The 16,261-nt window shown below is 39.8% G+C and overlaps 2 protein-coding genes across 2 annotated transcripts; one reads left to right on the top strand and one right to left on the bottom strand.

Annotated features, from left to right (window-relative positions):
• Positions 1 to 534: 534 nt before the first annotated feature.
• Positions 535 to 4,661, top strand: ptgesl (prostaglandin E synthase 2-like). Its single transcript, XM_037680167.1, has 7 exons — positions 535 to 837; positions 1,692 to 1,880; positions 2,060 to 2,115; positions 2,380 to 2,532; positions 3,065 to 3,265; positions 3,341 to 3,458; positions 3,546 to 4,661. The coding sequence occupies exons 1-7, from the start codon at positions 547 to 549 to the stop codon at positions 3,690 to 3,692; spliced, it is 1,155 nt and encodes a 384-aa protein (XP_037536095.1). The 5' UTR covers positions 535 to 546; the 3' UTR covers positions 3,693 to 4,661.
• A 1,111-nt stretch (positions 4,662 to 5,772) lies between these two features.
• gle1 (GLE1 RNA export mediator) lies at positions 5,773 to 16,261 on the bottom strand. Its single transcript, XM_037680166.1, has 15 exons — positions 16,083 to 16,261; positions 15,244 to 15,468; positions 14,983 to 15,141; positions 14,407 to 14,555; positions 14,259 to 14,319; positions 12,956 to 13,213; positions 11,569 to 11,791; positions 10,290 to 10,402; positions 9,270 to 9,482; positions 8,103 to 8,293; positions 7,876 to 8,005; positions 7,686 to 7,790; positions 7,153 to 7,235; positions 6,995 to 7,058; positions 5,773 to 5,962 (listed from the first exon to the last, which is right to left on the bottom strand). The coding sequence occupies exons 1-15, from the start codon at positions 16,179 to 16,181 to the stop codon at positions 5,894 to 5,896; spliced, it is 2,142 nt and encodes a 713-aa protein (XP_037536094.1). The 5' UTR covers positions 16,182 to 16,261; the 3' UTR covers positions 5,773 to 5,893.

The following is a 16,261-nucleotide window of genomic DNA, read 5'->3' as shown; positions in this document are numbered from 1 at the left end:
CAGTTCATATCTTGGAGCGTATTACTGTTTTGCTTTTACATTTTATACTTTTGTTGGCTATAACTGGGATCCTGTGTACACATTCTGTTCCACCACATGTACCACGTATGACAAATAAAGAACCTTGAATCCTTGAATACATCTCCTTAAATACATTCAGTGTAATCTGAAATGTAGTTTTACACCTTTTCAGTTAGTTGCACTACTTTTTGAATGTAATTATTGATTTGTTTTGTAGGGGCAGTTTAAAAAAAATATGTTTATGGTGTTTTGATTGTCATTTTCTGTCATGTAGAACTTGTTTAACGGTTGTTTTTTGTTACGTTTACATGACTCCTTGTTCTTAAATGTCTCTGAGTTCACATTGTGATCGTAAAACGAAGTAAAACAATCTCTTTAAACTCGGTTCAGTTATTCTTCCAAACGTGTGAACTGTCGTTGCTTCTGTTGGTCCCTGAAGGCAGCGCTGAGCCTGTCAGACTGCACTCAGGGAGCAAAACCCTTTTATCGCGGTGCATTGTGGGGCTGGCTCTACGTAGAATCAAGATGGCAGCCGCCTGTGTCAGATCACTTTGTAAGGTCGGCCAGTCTTTTCTGGAGGCTCCATCCGTCTGTCGGTCCCGTACCGTCTCTCGTCTGCTGGGTAATGTCAGCGGACATGGGTCCAGAAGTGCTTACGGTACCAGCGGTCCGGGGTTCCGGTCCAAACTCATTTCTTCTGTGCGGGCAGGAGGAGGCAGGGCGCTGGGCTGCGCCTTTCTGCTCGGCGGAGGTTTAGGTTTATACCAAGCCTCGAAGCTCTCCGTGGAGCAGCACCTGGCTGAGGAGGACAGAGATGTGAGTCCGGAACCGATGGTCCAGGACCCGGTTTTGGTCCTGGTGTCACCTGACTGGGGGGTATCCTGTTAACTAGCTGAGTTACAAACGTTTTCCAAATAAAGCATCGTGTTTATTGTGTTTTTTTACACAGTGTCTAAATGTAGTACTGTGCAAAAGTTTCAATCTTGGTTTGTTTTTAATCAACAAACCAATTAATCGACTTTTAAGTGGCCAATTGGGGCCAAAATCTGTAATCTGTTGAGAACCAACCAGACCAACCTGCTTATCTAACCTATGAATCATTCAAAATAAATAAATAAAGCTCCTTAACTCAAGGGATGAACTTGAGTTGGGTCTGCACATTACAGATAATCCAAAAAAAATCCGTTTTAAATAGGCTCTAAACATTTGTTACTGCCTGTCACTAAGACATCTGTTCCAGTTTATTTAATTCAGTCTATTAACATAAACAAAAATAAAATCATTTGACACGAGGAATTTTTACCACACCAACAAGTTAATTGTTAAACAGCTATAAACGAAGTGTGATGTGCAGTATCTCTTAAAATAAACAGAAAAGTTGAAAGGTGGGGAAGAAGAGATGTTCGAACGTGGACACAGAAAAGTTTTGTTACATTTTGATCAGTCTAATAACTGGAAAGTGTCTGACTGGGAACTACTTGGTGTTTTATTTCAACTATGATCCCAAACACGCTGCCAACATAGGTTACCCCATGTTGACATATTCAGTTTTCCATAGAAGTGTTCACATCTTACTGCGTGTATTATTTTAAGATGTTATGGAAGACACTGACACATGTTAAAAGTCTCACCTGTCAAGATTCAGCTTTTCCTTCGCTGCCTTATTGCAGGTTTCAGGACAAGGTTTAAAGCTGACCATGTACCAGTACAAAACATGCCCGTTCTGCAGCAAAGTGCGAGCGTTTTTGGACTACCACGGGCTGCCGTATGAGATTGTGGAGGTGAATCCGGTGATGAGGCAGGAAATCAAGTGGTCATCGTACAGAAAAGTCCCCATCCTGATGGTGGGGGAAGAGCTGGTAAGAACTTACCTCTGAATTTTGGAAGTATTTTTTTTATGTACCAGTCTCACATACAGGAGATAACAGTCTTGATGTTTTGTTTAATTGTGGCTCCAGTTTATGTCAAAGTGATGTTAGTGTTCTGGGTGCATGCAGTGAAACTTTCAATGTTTTTTACTTTTTGTGTTTATTTGCAGCAACTCAACGACTCGTCCGTCATCATCAGCGCCCTCAGGACCTTTATGATCAGCAAGTAAGATGACGTTTCCTTAAAATGCTGTTTTATAAGACATTAACATGTAATAGGTTTCTTTAATCTTTATGTATGGAGTACGTCATGGTAAAATTGAGTACAACTCATTTATTTCAAATATAAACCAATTCCAAAAAAAGTTGGGACTTGGTGTGAAATGTAAACAAAACTGAATGTAATGATTTGGAAATGTCATAAGTCCATGTTGGATTCATAACGGAACATGGTAAACATTTCAGATGTTCCAAACTTTCTGTGATCCAGGGGGAAAAACATGCCCGACATCATTCGCTGCTACCCAGAGCTGAAATATGTGAATGAAAAGGGCAAGGAGGTGACGGAGTACAGCAACAAGTACTGGCTGATGCTGAGCGAGGGTGAAAACAATGTGATTTACCCTGAGAAGGGAATGCAGAAGTAAGTAAAGGGTTAAAGCAGTACGGCAGTCCATCGCTACTTCGCGGTTCATTTATCGCAGATTTTCAAAGTAAGACTGGTCACGACACAATTGGCTGATTGATGGACAGCTTGCCCAACACGACAGAGAACCACTTTAAAGTTGAGCCATATCTACCAAGGTAATGTTGAAGACGAGAGAACAGCAGGTCCACTGTGTCAAAAACAGCTGTACGGTCCAGCAGCACCACAGCAGCTCAATGTCATTATGGACTTTTAGCAGGGCTGATTCAGTACTATGACGAAATCTAAAACGAGACTGAAATTATTAAAAACTGCCATGTTTTTCCAAGACGGGCTGTAAATGCATAAAACACCTTTTCCCGAAACCTTAACTATAATCAATACTGAATGAGTCAGTTTGATTTGAAGGAGCTTCAAGAAAAAAAAATGTGGTGGACTTTAAATTTAAACAATCGCTGCGACTTGGATAACAGACCGTACACCAACATGATACTGGCTTGTAGAGAAACTTACCGTGTTCTGTTTTCAGAGAGGAGATGAAGTGGCGTCAGTGGGCTGATGATTGGCTTGTGCACCTAATATCTCCAAATGTGTATCGAACCACCGGTGAGGCCTTGGCCTCCTTTGATTACATCGTACGTGAGGGGAAGTTTGGTACCGTGGAAGCCTTCTTTGCCAAATACGTAGGAGCTGCAGCTATGTACGTCATCTCAAAAAGACTGAAAAGCCGGTGAGTTAAATGTTTTCTGCCTATAATCTCGTTGTTTGGACACGAACGGTTGATTTTTCTTCTTTGACCCAACAGACACAACCTGCAGGACGACGTCAGGCAGGATCTCTACAAGGCCGTCAACGACTGGGTGGCAGCTATTGGCAAGAACAGGAAGTTCATGGGTGGCGATCAGCCCAACCTGGCAGACCTGGTGAGGAACCACTCTGCTACCTTTAGCTTCAGTTTTACGGATGAAAACTGAGCCACGTACATTATTTACGTCATTGTTCATCCACAGGCTGTGTTCGGAGTCCTCAGAGTGATGGAAGGCCTTCAGGCATTTGACGACATGATGAAGAACACCAAAGTTAAATACTGGTACACGCGAATGGAGAGAGCAACACTCAACCACGAGGGTGGATCACAAAGCCCTTCCAGTCTCTGAACCTCTAACGGACAGCGACCGAAACTGTAACAAACAGAACCAGAAGGTCTGAGAAGGATCACCGCCAGTCTGACTGACTTCCAGATGAGTTAAAATGCGTCACCGTGTAGTGACAGCTGCATTGTGGGAAAACTTTCAAATCCGTTTATCAGGTTGGCTGATTTTAGTGACACCTACTGGTGAAGCTTGAGAACTGCAACTACACCCATAAATCACACCAGCTTCTCTGGGTCAGTTAGTTTTCAAAGTCTACATAAATAACTACATCTATTAAATTACATAGTTTTATTTCTTAGCATAAAATATTTGTGCATTTAGAAGTAATTTGATCTTGTCCAGACTTCAAGAAGTAAAAAAAAAAAAACTTTTTTTCCCCACAATAGATGTAAAATAAACTCTGCACCTTGTAGTTATTTCTTGATAAAAGCGAGTGTAAATTTCACCATTTTTATAATTATTTATCTAATTTAAACTTTGATTCATCTTGTTCAAGGATTTAAAAAAAAAAAAAACACATTTGCTGTTTTAAATGTTTTTCCCCCTCTCAAGTACAAACGTTGAAGGTTTAAGCTTCTAACATAAAAAATAAAATGGTGGGTTGATTTTTGGCCACGTGGAGCTTTAACACAGTCTTACCGATTATAAAACTGAAACTTTTGTTGACTGTTCATTTTCTGTTTTTAAGCTCATGTTCAGAATTTCTTGTTTTGTTCGAGGTTCATTTGAAGCGCTAAGTTTGCTCCATCCAGCAGGGAATAAACGGTTCATGCAGTAGACCTTTTCTAGTTTCTGTGCTAGAACATTTAGATCAGTTTATCTGTATTTATTTCAGATGAGCCTTTCTTGTTCCCAACCGATTCAGGATCAGTTTAGCAATAAAGCTGTTCCACAGTGCAAGAACTGTCAGAACACACGTCCCGTAATATGCAATCTGTCTACTGCATATTAACTGAATTACTGTATTGAAACAACTTGTTGTGAAATAAACTTTAAAATAAAACTTGTTTTTGGTTCTACTTCAGGTAATTCCTAACGGAGTTATGAGTAACAAAGCAAGGAGGATGTTTCTGAAGCTGCTGGAAGCAAATTTTTACAAAACAAAAATCTGAAGCAGAAATATCTTGTCAGATGCAATAAATAATAAAACGTCTTGATATGTTCTAAAACTAACAAGTAGCTTAAGACGACTAAAAGACAAAAGCTATACCGAAGCAAATTTCAAATATAAATTTTTTTTTTTTAAAGAATTTAACGGACCCGTGTATTCCTATTCGGAAAACATTTCTTTTAAATATTTAGAAAATATAAGAACTACAAAAATAAAGTTGCAGCATCCGTCCTACATGAGCTAAATGTTTAGATATATAAACAGCTAAAATAACAGTATATAGGCATTAGATTGCCCAAAAAAAAAAAAAGGAAAATAAGTGATTCAGCATTTTTGATGATATGTAATTAAAAAGGAACTAAATGTTTGTATTAACTTCAGTTTGTTTATTGAACAATTGTAATTAAGCTCTTTGCATTTTTAATTTAGAGTCAAATTCATTAACGACGATTTGACGACGGTACAAATGGATTCACGAAATAAATAGCAAGCCCAAATTTACACTTGCACTTTGAAAAAAAAACATAAAAATTCAGTTGTAACAAAATATGAGCAAATATATAAAAAAAATTAAAAAATTCACTAATTTGGAGGAGTTACGCCTCGGCGCCTCATCACGTCCTCATTAAAGCTAAAAAACATCCGTAAACTTCAGAAACTGGATATTAATGACAGAACAGATGAGACGATATCTGCAAGCGTTCATTATTCATGGTGATAATGTAGTGACTTAGTGATGAAGAAACCAAAACGGACGGATTATAAAGCTTAAAAGGTGATCTGATTTTGACAATATTTATCTTGCATGTGAAAACTACAGAACCAATTGGATTTCATTAGACAAAAAAAAAAAAAGCCTGAGTATCTAATGGGAGGATCCTCATAAACAAGCCTGCAGAAAACATTCCTTTAGTTTAGGGATGTAAAATTACACCTAGCTGGAGAGTCCTCCGACGTGTCTACGTCAAGGATCAACGTTAAAAACAGAAAAGCTACTGCCTGAGAATTTCCACCATCACACCAGCAGCTGTTTCCATGCTTCTCCGTTTTATTCAGTTCTTACAGGCGCCGTGCAGAAACGCGTCCTCCTGCGTCACGACCTCCAGAACGTGGAGCTCAGCTGGCCTTTGGGCGGACTGATCTGTCGGTTCTGCAGGGACGTCTGCGTAGGGGGAAAAGGAAAAAGTTGACTTATTGGATTTTCTCATCCACTGCGCACTCGGATGACCTCAATAATTTTGTGTCTAATACTGTTCTGCATGACGGTAAATAAAATAAACGATAAACGTGCAGCTTCACTTTGAATTTGTTTGAACTCGGCCCCATGAGACAATTTATTTTCATCTGAGTTTTGTAAAAATGCTGAAACTATTTCATGTCTTTGATTCAGGCTGAAATACTTTTTATTGATTTAATACTATAACAAGTATTTATCTGCTGAAACTTCCCATAATTTCCTAATTCATCTCAGGACAATAATTCCTGTCCACCAGCAAAGGTGAAAAGGACGATAACGTTATTTTACTCGTGTCTGTACTGTTAAGAGAAATATCTCTGGAACCAGAGGGTGGATTTTTGGGAAACTAATTGTTGGCTCCGTGCCCACAGCTGATTCAAGATGGCCGCCACAGTTAAACTTTTTAGCAAACACGAGAACAGCTTTAACTTGGTCAAGTTTACAGACACTAAGCTGAAATTAGGTGTGAAAGCTGCTAAGAGTCATCTCCATCACACATTCCAAGCACCAATGTGTTGTGTAACAGCTTTAATTAAACTTTCGCCATCAACCCTGCCTGTCTGTTAGCAAAATATCTCGATTTTAATACAACTCGGAAAAACATCAGACGTGTGCCTGCAGCTGATTATAATATCTCGGTAAGGACAATATCTACTGTACAATTCAGTCAATGTTAGAAACTGAGCTAAAAATCGGTGTGGTAGTAGCTGAGAGCCATACTCAACACATACCTTAAGCAATAACAGATAAAAGATCTATATGTTAAACTTTGGTATGCAAGAAATTATAGAGTTTCTCTGTTTGAGAAAAAATAATAACATCTGCTTGATTTAAATTAGCTTTTTTTTAATCCATTGTATTTGGTGTAAAAAGTTTAGGCAACCGTTTCCTGCACTGAAGTTTTGGCCAACGTCTCTGCTGCATGAACCCCCCCAGCTCAGTTCAGAGTCCACCCACCTCCAGAAACTGCTTCAGTCTGATCACTGAGCCCATCTGTCCACTGCTGGTCACAGCTTCAATCCTGGGGAAAGTTGCACAAACCAAACTGATTTACTTCCCTCCACAACAGCTACAGGAAAATCATTTCAGCCCTCTGAGTGAACGTGCGTTAGTACCTGGGGAAATACTCGTTTCTCAGCAGCAGGATGAGCTTCCAGAACTGAACCTGGTACTGTTTCATCAGCGCGTTGCCACAAACCTGAAGGAGACGCGCAAAAAGCGTTTTCTAACAGTTTAATTACAGCCGCAACGGGAAGCTAAAAATCTAATGTGCAGATTTTTTAAAGTAAATGTAAAAAAAAAAATAAAAAAAAAAGTGAATGAAAAATCTGCGCTTAGAATCGAAGGGACAAAATCTTGACGTGCATTTTCTCAGTTTAGAGAGTTTGATTTAGGATGCCGGTTTAATCCAGATCAGCAGCTTTTTGTTTCTTTGTTGTTGTTTTTTTATACAATATACAAGTGGAATCCCACAATGCACTGCATAATAACATCACTTTCGCTTGGAGAAGGACCCCCAAAATTGTATAATTTAATATCCTTTTAAACAGATTTTTTTTTTTTTTTTACAAAATGGAGCACGTTAGTGTGTATGAGAGGTTCAGCTCAGACAGAAACTGATTTGATTTGTTTAAAGAGCAGGACTCGCCTCCAGAAAGTCGAACAGCAGCGTTGCAGTGATGTCTGCTAGAGGCTCCATGTTGAGCATCTGAGCCAGCCAGCGCCAGCCGTGGTTCAAGCCGTGAGGAGCAGACTGATCCGCAACAGGCGAGAGAAAAATCAGCATCAGTCAGTCGTGAGGTGAGCGGGATGTCAACAGGACGTGAAACCGTTTTTACCCCTTGCTTGGCGCCGTAGGGCCACCTCAGCTGGATCAGAGCGGCGTAGAGTCGGATCATCCCAGACATCCTCTTCAGAAAACTGTCCTGACCTTCGACCCCGGAGTCGTCCACGCGGTAGCCGAGAATCCTGTTGGAGGAAACACGATAGTTTTTCAAAAAGGATGGAGCTTAAAAAATTTAATTAAAAAAACAACTGCAGCGATGCATTTTTCTGAGCCACTCACTTCTGGTACTCCTCCACAGACGTGCCGTCCTTCATTGGAGGGTAGTGGGGAACTGCGTACGGACATTTCTTATGCAGGTGGGCCAGGATGAGGTCTCCCACCCGGGGGTGCAGCTCCCAAATCCCAGAGGCCACCACGGCGATGGGGAAAGCTGCCTCGTGGTGAGACGCTACCTCCTCCTCACCTTGTTTCTACGAGACAAAAAGACGAATTGAAGATCTAGAAGCAAGATTTACCTGGTCAGCTGAAACCTGCAAAGACAATGAAATTGAGTTGTTAAAGCTAAAAGAAGCAAAACCCTAGCTAAAAGCTAAAGAGAGAGGGCTAGCTAAAAGCTAAAAGTTGAAAGACACTAGCTAAAAAAGTAGAGGACTAGCTGAAAGATTAAACAAGCAAAACATTAGCTAAATACTAAAAGTAACAGAACAGGACACAGAGGTAAGTTGCAAAGCATTAGCTAAAAGTAGAAAAATGCAAACTAAAAGCTAAAAGGAACTAGCTAGAAGTAAAATGCTACTAGAAGTAAAAAGTGACCAAACCATTGCTTAAATGTAAAAGTATCCAAATACTAACTCAAAAAGTAAAAACACCAAAATGCTAGCCTAAAACCAAAAGCAGAAAAAAAGTATTTAAAAGATAAAAGTAGTAAAAGGCTTGCTAGAAAGTAAAAATAGAGCCAGTTTGTTGAAACATATTTTAAAGGATTGAAGCGATCTGAATATATTTCTATGATCATATTTGTAAATAAATGTATAAAAGTAAAACAGAAAACTAGTCATACCACCAATTTTCTGAAAGAGTTCATATTTTTTAAATAATTTTACTAATCTTTAACAGTTTTTTTTAATGCTTTATCAGTTTTATCTAGTTTTACTTACAAAAAGCACATTTGTTTTGCCTCAAAATAATAAACATGTTTTTGTTTGTGTTGTTGTTCCAACATGTTTTTAAGTCTACATTTAGGTTTTAAACTGGTCTAATCCGAACAAAGGGTTCAAAATACGGTTTGATTTTCAACCCTGCAAAGGTTAAATTTTTGATTACATGAAAACCTGAAAGTCTTAAAAGATTTGAAAAATAAAACGATCAGATGTTTTTCAATGGGAGGTCGTTAGCTCCAAGTGATGACAGCTCTTCAATGAAAATCCGCTCATTTTGAAGACCCACCACAAACTTCTCGGCCAGTTTGTAGCTGACAAACGCCAGACTTTGTGGATGCTGTGAGGTGGACACGGACTTCCCACCGGACACCACGACCCGTCCCGACAGCAGCTTGTCGATCCTGTCGAAGATTTCCCGGAGCTGCGATCCAGAGTTGGTGGAGATTTGGCTGACGGGGATGGCGGCTGCTTTCTGGAGCTCTAGCTTCAGCTTCTTTGTCTGAGCTCAGAAAAAATAATAATTAAAAGCGTCTTCACAAATATTTACGCAAGTATTGAAAACAAAGAGTGTTTCGTATTTGTTAGGATAATTTTTATTATCCTTGTAGCTCATTAAATAAATATGGCACACAGGAGAGGTAGGTCATTTTCTTTCCCCAGGTTTAATCTTGCAAGATGGAACAGAGCAGGCAAGATGTTACATGACGCTTCGTCTCCAAGTCTGTTCACCGAGAACACAACAGAGAATCTTTTTATAACGGTTATTTCAGACCCGGGGTCAGACAATTCTGCTCTCCAGCTTTGAGTTTTCTCCGCAGCACTCTGATCCAGACTAAACAACTCTTTAACAGACACACATTGGACTTCAGTAAGTGAAAAACATCTGTGACCTTTCACATCTCCACCAGCATTACTGTTAGTGCAGCTCTTATTAAACAGTTGCTGCTAAAAGAACTTTCTTTAAGAAACTAATCATGTTTTTTTGTTGTTTTTTATTTTAATAAAGCTTGGTCAGCAAACAAATCATAAAACCCACAATGATTTATAAGTAAATTAGATTTTTACGTCGAAGCTTTGTGAGCTCCCACAAAGTTTATGACATATAAATTATAAAAACGCTCCTGCTGGCTGCTAACTTCTTTGCATAAAAAAAATGGGTGGAAAATTTTACCTCAGTCATAAAACAACTCAGTCCTGACAGCTTCTAAACAATGATGAAAGTCTGTGAGTTAATGTGGTTGGGTTTGTAAAGCGTAAATCAAATGATCTGTGGCCACAGGTGTAAAACAGAGGTGCACGAACCCACCTGGGCATCCTTTGGGGAGCCGAGTTGTTCGAAGGACTGAGTGCACTGAACAGCAGAGTCTTGCAGCTTCTTGTACCACTTCATGGTGCTGACTTCAGCGTTGTTCTGCAGCCCTGTTGGAGAAGTCCTGGTGAGAAACACTTAACACCAAGAGTAATAAAAACTACAACCACTGCCTGCAATGCTGTGGCCTCCAAACCTGAGGCTATGTTTCTCAATCAGAAAGGAGTGGACTGCCCACCCCGGGTCTGGGGAGTTTTGAGCGGAGGATCTTGACCCAAGGGCAGCAGCAGGGCTAAATGTGGCACACTGTGCCCCTTCGGGCTGGCGAGGAGAGTAGAACTGCTGCTCCGATACGTTCAGATGAGCCAGTGGAGGTGGTTCAAACACCTGACGTCTCCTGGACGTCTCCATGAGTAGGTGTGTCCTTCATGAGGCATGAGCCTTGGGTCTAACCAGGAAATTGAGAGAATTATATTTCTTGGCTGGCCTGGGAACGCCTTGAGGTCCTGTCAGAGGAGCTGGGGGAAGTGACTGGAGTAAGGCTGCTACTCCCACGACCCAAACAAGCGAAAGATGACCGCAAATTAAAATTTGATGAGATTTTCTTGATCAAAAGCTGACTTTACTGTTAACTCCAGATAACCACGACGGAGAAATTAATCCGTTTTTTTTGTTTTATTGGACAAACAAGCTTTGTTTTCTTGTGATCCCAGAATGATCTTGTGTAAAAATTAGTTGCATCCAACGTGACGACTTTTTCGTTCGGCTGCTCAGGGGTCGCCACAGCGAACTAACTCGCTAACCAACTAATGTCGGACGCCCTTCCTGACGCAACCACAGACACCGAGCTACCACAGCCCTCTGTGTGGAGCGGAGAGCTGCCACCTAGGACACCCAGGGGAGCAGATGGTGGGGGTTAAGGGCCTTAGGGGGCCAGAGAGTGGCAAACAAGGGTGGAGGCAGGTGCGGTGTTTCATTGTTCCCACCCACATTTTGATGTTGATGGTTCGTGGGGTCGAACCTTCCGATCACAGGCTCGCCTTCTCTAACCTCTGCACCACCACTCCTCAATATCCATCCAATATGACTATTATAGATATTTTAACACCCCGGGCGACCTAAAGAAGTGATGTCTGTGTAACGCTCGGAGTAAACAATTACTAAAGTTAAATAAACAGAATTGGTCGATCTGGGTTTTCTTCAGTTTATGTAAACGTGGAGTTGTAACTTTTGGTTTTGTGAGAGCTTCAAGCTGTTAGTTTCTTTTCTTAATCACCTTTTTTCTGTGATTTTTCTTTGGCCGCCTGCTCTGCCTTCTTCTGCGCCTCCTGTTGCACCTGCAGCTCCTTCTGCTTCCTGCGCTCCTCCTCCTGTTGCTGCTCGTTCTTCTTCTTCTCTTGAGCCTTCACTGCCTCCTGCTGCATCTGCTGCATCAGCGCCCTCATCTCCTGGAGAGCTCGCTCAGCGATCGTCATGTCCTCCAAGCTCGGAAACTCTCCCTGAAAAGACACAAACTTTCAAGTTCAAGGACCAAGTTCTTTATTGTCATTCGCATCACATGTGGTGCATGTGGTGGAATGAAATTATGTACTCAGGGTCCCAGTTACACCCAAAATTTAGGCAGCAGCTTTACCGTTTCTGTGTAGCTGTAGCACTTTCTATAAAAAAAAAAATAAAAAAAAAAAAAGCTTCAATGCTCTAAATTAGAATTTCAACATTTAACAGAGCAACTTCAAAGATTAGATAGATTTAAAAGAAAACATACTATGGAATGAATGAACAATAATAAATAAGTGCATCTAGCTACATTAACACAATTATTCCCAATGATTGACAGATCATAGATTAGATTTTTTTAACCGTTTTAAAATGTGGGTCTACTTCCAGCAGTTCTGTTCTTTTATTTAATGTTTTTACTTGGACTTTCTCGTGTCTACAAGTCAACCGCTGCAGAATTCACACGAGCGAGCCTCTGTGAAGTTCAGTCCAGTTCCAGATTGTTTTGTCGTTTAAGTTTTACTTTTATCTTTGTCGTTTCTTCAAAGCCATCTGCGTGCTGCTTTCACACAACTAAAGAAAAGCGAGTTATGCCGAATTTGAATACAAGTACCAGTAAACTATATTTGTTCAAAGTAAAACAAATCTCAGATTTTACAGTGCAAAAAAGACTTTGTGTTTTTGTTTTTAAAAGACACTTTTTGGGTGATTTTGTGTACAACCCCTAAATGAGTCCCTCACCTACAGAACTGTTTAATGGACTGACACTGGAGAGGGAAACTTAAGAAGGTTTGTGCTACCACAACCAGAAGAAAGGAAGATGTCTGGATTAATTTGCAGAAAAACAGTCAAGTTTGATTTTAAATATGAGCCTTTTTGCAGTCTGATACAACTCAAGTGCTTTTGTGATCATTTTTAAATTATAGATGATTTTGTAGTTATCAACACTAGTTTGAAAACATCCAACTCTGTAGAAAGACAATAATTAAAGGTCTTCATGAAGCCCCATTTTTCTTCAATAATAAAAACTTATGGGCACTGGAATAAATTCAATTTTTTGGTCTAACAAATATATAATATTTGCCTTTTTTCCACCTAGTTCACAGAACTATCATGCCTTCTCAGATGTTTCTTCATCTGCGAGAACAATTAGCATTCAAACTTACCTCTGCGGTCTTTCTCACGACCTCCGACACCTGGGAGCACAGCTGGTTGCCGCGGGCACTGTACGAGTCGAGGCTGGACGCCGGCAGGTCAGAGTCGGTCTGCGTGGATGGTTCCAGCAGCTGGTTGAGCTGCAGGATCTCCTCCTGGATGCTGTTGAGGTTACGCAGCCTCTCTCTGCCCTCTGTCTGCCTCTGCTTCTCGAGCTCCGCCTCCCGGAGTCGTTGCTGCTCCGCCTCCCTCAAACGCAGGTTGAGGATCTGGTTGTAACGAGATTCCAGACATTCATCACAGAGTTTAGCGCCATATCCAAGATTAAACAAACCGTTTAAATGTTTTCCTTTATATCCAGTTTGGCACCATCATCTTTGTCTAATTAATCTGCTGATGTGACAAAACTTTGTGATAATTTCTTTGCTTTTCTTAATGTCTTAAGTGTGTTTCTGGCATCAAATTCCAAGTTTTCGCTTTAGTTCATGTTTTGTACATTAAAGAAATAAAAAAATTTAATTCGAAAATGGTTCAGAAGCATTATCACAATACAAATTCATGTGTTTATTTTTCTAAAAATGTTTTTTTTAACCTCCTGAGACCCTGCGTCCACATATGAGGACGTTACATTTTGGTTTTGATGTACCTGATACTTCACTCTGTTTAATAGTGTTTTATACTTTGTTAAGCCATGTTCATGTTGTTGTGTTACACTATAAAATAAGCCCATTGTCCCCATCTGAGGACTTTTTTTTTTTTTACAAAAGTATATCATAACCATGTAACAAAATACAACTTCCTGTTTGAAGAGGAAGCTTTATTTTTACACAAATCAGGTCCATCTAATCACAAATATCTAGGCGATATGAAAAATGCATCGCAAACCAGAGCTCGGGTCTCAGGAGGTTAAAAAAATAAAGCTTATTTTGACAAGACTTTCCATTTTCATGATTTATTTATACAGTATTAAAGAAAGCAGCAGGGTTTGAAAGTTTCCCTCAGTTTATGGCAAAATATTGCCAAACCTGATGTCACAGACATAAAAAACAAACTAGTTGCATTTGATTTAGACAGAAAATTATATATAAATACTGTTTAACACAATAGTGTCCCCTGTAATCTCCCCTAACATTAATGACAATCAAAAAGTTTCTGCAGATCATTTTGAGAAAATGTTTTTTTACGGGGAAAAAAGTAAAGATTAACAGGAAAACACTTAATCTAAATCTGCAGGAAGCGCTTTAGCTTTCCGTTCTTCCTGGTCCAGAAATTAATAACAGCAGCGGGTTACCAAGTGTTGTTGAATCATCCTACCCTTATTCTGTGTCGCTGCTCCTCCTTCAGTTTCTCTTGACGCCCCATGCTCTCTTTAGTTCTGCAGTGCAAAACAATTTGGATTTGGAAACACTTTGGATCACTCAGAAACATAAAAATCCTCAGTCTGCATGTTTTCTGCACTCACTCTCTGTCCATCATGTCCCTCATACTCTGGAACTCCTGCCTCTGCTTCAGCTCCATCAGCTCCTCGAAGCGTTTCAGCTGCTCCGACTCGGCATTCGCCACCACCACCACCAGCTTCTCCTGCATCTCCTGCCGCTGTCTGAGCGCCATCTGAGCCCAAGGTTAAACAACAGGCAGATGAGACTTTCAGAAAGAAATAATAAACAAGATCCTAGGAGTCATGAAAGTTTTTAGTTAGCTAAACCTAAACTGGTTTGTAAGAAAAGTCTTCTTAAATATAATTTCAGTGTTTGGTTTCCAAAAATGTTACATGAATACAAGCACAGCCTTTAATAATCAGACTTAGTCTTGTGTGGGTTAATGCTGATTCTACCTACAACAAAAATACTCAATTTTTCTGAGGTTAAATGAAGAATGCAATTATTGAGGAAAATGAGCTCAGCTGACTTATACTCAAATAAAAAGACAAGAATTAAAATATAATTTCTTAACATGAGCATTAAAAATGACTCCCTGAGCACATCTGAATTTATCTGACAACAAACAAATTGCACTAATAGGAACATCTGTGTCTAACCTTGGCCTTTTCTCGCTGCTCCTGCTCGAACCGGATGATACGACCAGCAGTTTCCATGGCTTTGGGCGACAGCAGGGAAATGGCAGGTGGTGATCCAGGACTGAAAACTTCCCTGACATCTGCCTCTGGACTTTCATCCTTCACTTCTTCACCAACAGCCTGCAGCACATTAAGGTCACAGAGTAAGAGCGCTCACACGCACCATCACAGACTGGAGACGTTTCTTTTATTCAATCAGTTAACATTCGGGGTGACAGTTACCTGAATGTGACCATTCCTAAAAGATAAAGGAGACAAAGATGTGGTGCGTTTGTTGCTGAGGTCACTAATGGATCCTGTGGAGGAAACTGAGGCTGGAGTCTCCTCAGAGTTGACACTGGAGTCTAGGAAGGAGGACTTTTGCAGGGACACTGAGTCGATATGCTCCAATATAACTCCAGTGTGAGACGATAAGCTAAAGATCTCTTTACAACCTGCCAAAATATGCTGAAACAACAAAGGAAGACTTCATTCATAGTGATTAAAAACAGTTTTATGTTGAAGATCAGATCAGAAAAAAAGTCCCTTCAAATACTTATTGAAATTTTTGAGATTCTTAGTTGTGGATAAAAGCAGGCAGAATTATTAACAAAAATTACATTTAATTATTTATCAATTACACTTTAGTTTTCAAAAAAACTGACAACTTAATGCTGGTACAATCATGGAATGAAGCATGTCCATCACAAAATAATGTTTTTCTTGCAACTGAGTTAATTGTTACCATAACGATAAGTCAAACGTGTTGAGGTCAGTGTTTTCAAGTCACAGCATGACTTTTTGTTATAACCCTAAAATAAATATCTCAACTATAATAATAACAATAATTTAAAAGGAAGTTGTCTATCACTAAAAGTTCAGTGCAAATAGCCAAACTTCTTTATATTCTAATGATATAGTCTTTGCAGTGACTTTTAGTTGGCTCTGTTATTTTAAGTTAATAAGTTAAGTGTTACAAGCATGCAGTAAAACAATTAACCAGAGGTAAACAAGAAGAAAAGTATCAACGCTAACGACAATAACACCGGGTCGGCTAAGCTAAGTTAGCTTAGCTAGCTCACCTCGCCCCTTTCCGACCAGCGCGGATCGAAAGTGACTTTTCCTTTGGATGAATTTTTTAACGCCTGCAAAGTTTCCCATCTTAAACTTTCAGAAGGCATCGCAGACTGAAAGAAAAAATAAAATAAATAAACAAATCTAACAGCTACCGATGAAACATTCGGAGCCGCCAAACTGTTAC

Source organism: Nematolebias whitei, chromosome 8 (genome assembly GCF_014905685.2).
Source record: "Nematolebias whitei isolate Nwh7 chromosome 8, NemWhi1, whole genome shotgun sequence".
In the NCBI taxonomy this organism is placed as follows: Eukaryota; Metazoa; Chordata; class Actinopteri; order Cyprinodontiformes; family Rivulidae; genus Nematolebias; species Nematolebias whitei.
The sequence above is the reverse complement of the archived record's forward strand: the minus strand, read 5'-3'. Positions and strand labels throughout refer to the sequence as shown.

Coding starts and splice junctions, on each gene's coding strand:
- ptgesl (XM_037680167.1), top strand. CDS start 547: ATGGCAGCCGCCTGTGTCAGATCACTTTGTAAGGTCGGCCAGTCTTTT. Junction 2,533..3,064: donor CCTGAGAAGGGAATGCAGAA/GTAAGTAAAGGG, acceptor TTCTGTTTTCAG/AGAGGAGATGAAGTGGCGTC. Junction 3,459..3,545: donor AGCCCAACCTGGCAGACCTG/GTGAGGAACCAC, acceptor GTTCATCCACAG/GCTGTGTTCGGAGTCCTCAG.
- gle1 (XM_037680166.1), bottom strand. CDS start 16,181: ATGCCTTCTGAAAGTTTAAGATGGGAAACTTTGCAGGCGTTAAAAAAT. Junction 14,320..14,406: donor AGGGACATGATGGACAGAGA/GTGAGTGCAGAA, acceptor TTTGCACTGCAG/AACTAAAGAGAGCATGGGGC. Junction 11,792..12,955: donor TCGTGAGAAAGACCGCAGAG/GTAAGTTTGAAT, acceptor GTGTCTTTTCAG/GGAGAGTTTCCGAGCTTGGA.